General features: G+C 35.0%; 1 protein-coding gene across 1 annotated transcript in view; it reads left to right on the top strand.

The window, feature by feature from the left end:
- Smp_166280 (glutaminyl cyclase (M28 family)) overlaps positions 1 to 6,837 on the top strand; it is a gene marked incomplete at both ends in the record, with an annotated part of 19,486 nt that extends 12,649 nt beyond the window's left edge. The window contains 3 exons of the mRNA XM_018796166.1: positions 1,403 to 1,502; positions 4,687 to 4,803; positions 6,686 to 6,837. Coding sequence (XP_018650405.1) covers positions 1,403 to 1,502; positions 4,687 to 4,803; positions 6,686 to 6,837 — 369 coding nt within the window. The remainder of the gene's footprint in view (positions 1 to 1,402; positions 1,503 to 4,686; positions 4,804 to 6,685) is intronic.
- Positions 6,838 to 7,156: the final 319 nt, after the last annotated feature.

The raw sequence follows: 7,156 nt of genomic DNA on the forward strand, positions 1-7,156 counted from the left end.
CTACAAGTGTGATTGTCAACTTGACTGTAGATAAATGATAGAGAAAGTTGTGTATGCATATAACATTTTGATGGGGTGAAGTAAATGCTTATCATCAGTGTTTTTGCATTACGCGTTGTCGTATTTGCAGTTTCGAGTACCAAGTGCAAGTCAATTAAGCCTAGCTGCAGACATAACAGTGACAGATATAATAATTTCCATCTTGAATTCTTTTACTTACTAACTAATCAGTGTTGTCATCCTGTAATGATGATTTCACCTTTCGTATTTTCTCAGGAGGTAGGTTCCCATTGTTGGTGATGTTGGTTATAACGTGTGTCTACAGGAAATGATGGACTTGATGACAGAAGAGCGTCATGCTGAATTATTCACAACTGATGGTCGTATTTTGTTTTGATGACTGTGCTATGATAGAACACAGTGGTTGCCTAATGTTTGACGCCTGTTTAACTTTTCCTCTGAAATACTCTTTCGTCTCTCAATGCTATCGTACAGATGCTGTTGATGCAGTTTGACGTGATGAGTTGTCAATGTTACATTTTAATGCATATATGGTTGTAAACAACTGATGAGAAACCATGAAATATCGTGAATTCATATTATTCTGCCTCAATTGTTCTTTTGGCCTTATTCAAATTCGTAACGAGAACCAATTGTATCAATAGAAATTGTTTTCTTAAGTGAGCTAAAGAAGTTTAAAAGCCAATGACATAAGGGGGTAGATTTCCTGTTTCGGTTTTGGTCTTACATGCAGCCTGTACCCACAAATCTACCAGAAATTCTAAACTAAGAACCTTTAATTTTTGTAATGGAGGCATTGTCTTTAAACCAGAGGAATCTGACGGTTTATAACTTAAGCAATAGTCAATTTGTCAAACAACGAAAATACTATATTTAGAATCGATAAAACGTAATAACCGTGCTGCATTTAAAACTGAATTATTTTATTTTTCTTTTAATTGCATATCTGTTGGACAAGTTGGGATTCATCGTAACTATCGGTTTAGTGGAGAACACTCTAGCGTTTCAAAGTAATGGGTAACGTGTTTGAACCATAGAGTGTAACATTGGAATCCAGGTACATCTGACTAATATATCCCAAATTGGAAGAGATGTTTCTCAAAATCTTAATGGTTAGACAATATAAAAGTATGCAGATTAATTTATATTTATTTCTCAACTTATTGATTATCAACGTGATCAAATAAACGATTTATCCATCTTTACGTCAATCTACACAATTTGTATTTCGTAATTATGTAGGTTTTGAACATTTGGAACGTTACTAGCCGATTGCGATACACTATGATCACAACACATTTCATATTGATTTATACCTTAATATAATGTGGAGTTTTCATTCTGTTTTCTTTTCTTTTTTTTCTGAAAAAAAAATCAATAGGATCTTCTTGTCTTATTGGATTTACTTGGTGCAAAACAACCTCACATACCAAAGTATCCTTATGAGGATAAAGGAAGTTTTAATATGCTCATTGAACTGGGTAAGGCGTCTATGATGTTATTATTTTTTACTGTAGATAAAAACTTTCGTTCCATTTTAAATGAATAATTTCATAATGTCAGTATAGATAAGGGTTGTGGAGATTGTTGAAGTTTTCATTGAGATCACGATCATTGAAAACCTGGAAGCAATAAGCAGTTGTTTAGTCTTAGTTTCACAATTATCGGTCGCTAAATCTACAAGGAAAAAATCATAGTTATATGGATCTCAATCAATGATATAAAGTAATTTGCTTTGAAGAGGTCTGGACTAGACTCTCTAGTGAAACATTGAAAACGCCTGATTTCAAGATTTTCATGAATACATAATTTTCTGTTTCAAATTTTCTTTCTTTAGGAGTAAAAAATCATTTTGTATTTTATAATTTATTTTATTAATACTCTATGCCCTTAATAAACTGAAGTTGCAAGTGTGGATCATTGAACTTCAACTCCTTATTATGTCAGTGATATTATGTTCACCATGAGACCTGTATCCTTGGTTCAAACCACACTCAACTTTGTTATAGTAAACAGTCGGGTAGTTTCTCTTGATTTCACATAACTATATGTAGCTAAGAGTCAGGTACATAAACCTGTACTCAGTTAATGAATTACACTATTATTATCATTATTTTGATCTTATCGGAGGTCGCATGAAATACTGAAGAATCCCAACTTAGAACAAAACAGTTGCTCTATTGACTATGAGAAATCATCTGGCAGCGTGGACAGGACAACATTATAGAGGCTTCTTCGACACTACGGCGTACCTGAGAAGATAGTCAATATCATACGAAATTCTTATGATGCATTAAACTGCAAAGCCGCGCATGGAGGATATCTTACAGACTCGTTCTAAGTAAAGACCGGTGTCAGGTAAAGTTGCTTACCCTCACCCTTTCTCTTGCTCCTGGTGATCGAATGGATCATGAAGACGTCAACATCTGGGAGGAAGCACGGGATACAATGGACAGCTGGGATGCAGCTGGACGATCTAGACTTCGCAGATGATCTGGCTCTTCTATCGCACACGCAATAACAAATGCAGGAGAAGACGACCAGTGTAGCAGCAGCCTCAGAAGCAGTAGGTCTCAATATACACAAAGGGAAAAGCAAGATTCTCCGAAACAACACAACATGCAACAATCAAATCACACTTCACAGAGAAGCTTTGGAGGATGTAAAGACCCTTACATACCTGAGCAGAATTGTTGGTGAACGCGGTGGATCTGATGCAGATGTGAGGGCGAGGATCGGCAAAGCAAGAGCAGCATATCTATAATTGAGGAACATCTGGAACTCAAAACAACTGTCAACCAACACCAAAGTGAGAATTTTCAATACAAATGTCAAGACAGTTCTACTATATGGGGCGGAAACTTGGAGAACTACGAAAGTCATCATCCAGAAGATACAGGTGTTTATTAACAGTTGTCTACGCATAATACTTCGGATCCGTTGACCAGAAACTATCAGCAACAACCTACTGTGAGAGAGAACAAACCAGATTCCATCCAGCGTAGGAAGAAATGAGGAAGATGCGCTGGAAGTGGACAGAACACATATTGAGGAAATCACCTAACTGTGTCATAAGGCAAGCCCTCACATAAAGTCCTCAAGGCCAAATGAGAAGAGGAAGACCAAAGAATACATTATGCCGAGAAATGGAAACAGACATGAGAAGAATGAACAAAAGTTGGATAGAATTGGAAAGGAAGGCTCATGATAGAGTGAGCGGGTTGGAAAATGATGGTCTATGGCCTATTCTTCATTGGGAGTAACAGACATAAGTAAGTTGCTCTATTGTTCCCTGATCTTCTATGATTCTCAGAGTTCATTCTGTAATGAAAAATATCTTCATTATACCATATAACTAAATCTTATTTCACCATTACCTCGTCTAATATATATACACATACTTATAATTATCCGTAAACTAGTTTACTCTCATTATAAACCACTGTATTAACAACTTTCTTCGTAATTATAAGAGTTCAGTTCGTAAGTAATTTATAATATAATAATGAAAAAAACGTATAAAATAGTGCAATAACGAGAAATAAATGAGTTTAATTGATAAAATCGATTAACTATCAGATCATTTTAATCCGACTATATTAAAGGTAAAGTTGATAACCAATTTATTGATTAATTATTAAATTGAATATTGATTTTTGTATAATTCATTAACACATAGAAATTAATTTAAGAGATTTTATTGATGCAATTCACTCAACACGTACAAGTTTATGTACATGAGTTTGAGCTACATTTTATTCGAGTATGGAATGGATCGTGGGGATAAAGATTAAGTTATAGGAGAAAGGTGGGGAAAAGAGGAATATTAAGAAGTGACAAAAGGATTTAATTGTGAACAACATGATCTTGGGTACTGTTAGACGTGTGAAAGTAGTTGTCGATTACCAGTCGTTCTCACTATGAAAGGATATTATTTCTTAAGAGACTTGAAAAGGAAACCAGATTAGTAGTGGTTGTAGTGACTTCTAAGCGTGACTCCGGATCTCAAAGAACAATTTTTTCAAATTGATTACACATGGTGTTTTTTGTTCGAAGTTCTTGACGTGTTAGATTCATACTTTAGAGGCGTTTTCACTGAAGACCGTAATCCATGGGTCAAGGTAATGTGTACTATTTTTAAGGAGGACGTTTTCTAAACCCTTTCCTCCGTTGTGGAATGACGGCATCATTGCAGACTTTGGTTGTTTGAGAGAGACGACTTACTGGCATCACACCAATAGAATCAACAGTTCTACTTCACCCCCAAACTTAGATTCCCGTTTTTAGTAATCCGGACTAAATGAGTATGATGGCTAGTTAAATTACCCCGATGCCCAAACCGATGTAGATGAAGTGAAGTTCAAACTTGTAATCTGTAATTCAAAAATCAGTTATTTTAGTCACTAGATCCAATGTACAAAACCATATGAAATTTCTCTTATTGTAACCATTCAGTAAATTAAATGGTCTCTTCCTCTAGCATGTTTATTTTGTTTATGGAATTTTACTAACACTTGAATGCAATTTTTTACTCATTGAGGTATCACGAAAAAATATATTTATTACTAACATCCTACGCAATGCTCAGTTTATTTGAAACCACCAAGTTCAACCTTGGCATTGATCCCTATATTCACTTTGATTCCTTTTGTTTGTATTTAATAGAAAGGAGAATGAGATCTTTTAATCTATTGAAATCATCCAGTGAAAATAATAAACCCTATTTTGGCCATGCTGTTCACTACCAGATTGGTGATGATCATATGCCATTTGTAGAAAAAGGTTAGTTACATTGGCTGTTTGTTATGACTGTTGACTAAATTCCCGTGTCAAAAACAACAGTCAGGATCTGTCTTAACACTGATAACCTTGAGTTCCTATTGGTACACGATTCTCCAGCTTGGGTTTGGAATCGATTTCATATCCGTGCTCTTTACTTTGTTTTATATCTAAAATCACAAAACTGCACTCATACATACCTTCTTTCTATTCATTGTTCTCAAGCCATAATCTTAACTTCCAGTCTTTCTCACCATACATTTCGACTCTTTTTTGCCACTTATTTGGTTAATTTTGTCTTATTGTGGTGATTTACTATGGGAACTTTAGCCAACGCACGTGCTCTTTGTTAGTTTTTACTAAATACTACTTAGAAACATGAGTCGGACCGAAAAACAATTTCAAAATTGAGCAGCAATCTAGAGCAAACCACTATTCACTACTCCTCACCTTTTTACAAACAGAAATGCTTTTCACCTGCACTACAGAGGATGATGGAATTCATCCCTATCAAAGAGATTCCTGAAAGTGTCCTCAACAAGATTTATGAGAACTATATGAACAATCAAAATTCTTAAATAGTGATCGAATTCTCCGTCACAAAGCTTCCCATAATCTTTCCTAACTATACCGCTGTTTCAGTAACTAATTTTGAATATTCAAAGACTAATATTCGAACGAAGAATATTCTTTTCGACAAATTATTTTCAGGTTGGAGATATTTCCTCTGTACGCATAGCTCCGGTTTCTTCATCCGGATGGCTACTGCTTCAGCCATTTGAATGACTTTAAGCCTGACAAGCTTTGGCAAAAAATTACTGATCCTATAAATAATTGAAAAGGATTGGTTTATACTGGTACTATGACCAGTTTGTACTAAATGAGCCAATATCTAGCTGTTTACTTTCTTCACCAAACCTTTGTTTAGCCACGCGGGGAGGTGTTCACGAGCACGAAAATGTAAATTCCTAGAACTTCGACCAATATATAACTTGCTCCACAGGAGCAGTCCGATATCTAAAAAGACATAAGTTGTTCTGAAAATAGTGGCATTAACATGCAAAACAATTCAATATAAATTAGGGTGTCAAACAAAGTAAACTATCCTATTTCTAAATTCATTTAGTATTGTTTTGTTTGAATCTTCCCATCGATGTGTTAGGACTGCAACTGGTCAGTCTCTAATTGGCATATGTGCATACTGAGCGTATTGCCTCGATATTGCCTTAATTCACAAGCATGGTAAGCAGAGCTGGATAGTGGCTAGCACTGGAACCCAGGACGCGCGTTTCGTCCTATTTGGGACTCGTCAGCTGGATGTACATGCATCTCAGAGGTCATGTTCACTCTGGGACTCGAACCCAGTATCTTTCGCTTCACCATGCTTGTGAATTAAAGCTATATCGAGGCAATACGCACAGTATACACATATGCCAATTAGAGACTGACCAGTTGCAATCCTAACACATCGATGGGAAGATTCAAACAAACAATACTAAATGAATTTAAACTTCACCCCATCGCACAATCAAGTGGCTATCAGGACTCAGTGGCCGAGTGGATAACGCGATGGCGTTTGAAGCGAAAAGTACTGGGTTCGAGACCCAAAGTAAACATCAACTCTGAGATGCAGGTATATCCAGCTGACAAGTCCCAAATGGGACGAAACGCGTGTCGTGGAATTTACTGCTAGCCACTATCCATCTTTGCTTACTACCCTATTTCTATATTAACTTAAGTTTTAAGATAATTTAAATCATTAAAACCAACCTTGACATATCATTCAGCTTTATGATAAATGAATGATAATGAAACTTCATATTTTCACTAGGTTAATTTCACTGAAATACACATATAACATTTTTCTTCTATATTATTAATATAGGTGTCCCTGTACTACATTTAATTCCTTTACCATTTCCAAAAGTATGGCATACAATAGCTGACAATGCTACAATTATAGATTGGGATACATCGGTTGATTTATTGTTACTTATAGAATTATTTGTTAGAAATTACCTACATATTCTATTATGATATGTATATATGTACATATATACAATGAGTATTAATTTGGATTCTATGTATTTCATGCATAACTTTACCAAATTTGGTTTCACAAATAGACCTAATGAGTTTTTCTATAGTTTGTATAGTCGAAGAGTAAATATTACAAAACATAATTGTTTAAATAGACTTCCATATTCATTTATTTACTTACACTGGTAATGATATGTATTGTTTTATTGTAAATTCCATTCATTTATTCTTTATCTAAATGAATGAACTCATGATTTGTTTTTTAACAGGTTAACTGGTACAATTTGAAATTTTATAGTTACTAAGCAGCTAGTGT

The sequence above is a fragment of the Schistosoma mansoni genome, chromosome 2 (assembly GCF_000237925.1).
Source record: "Schistosoma mansoni strain Puerto Rico chromosome 2, complete genome".
NCBI lineage: Eukaryota > Metazoa > Platyhelminthes > Trematoda > Strigeidida > Schistosomatidae > Schistosoma > Schistosoma mansoni.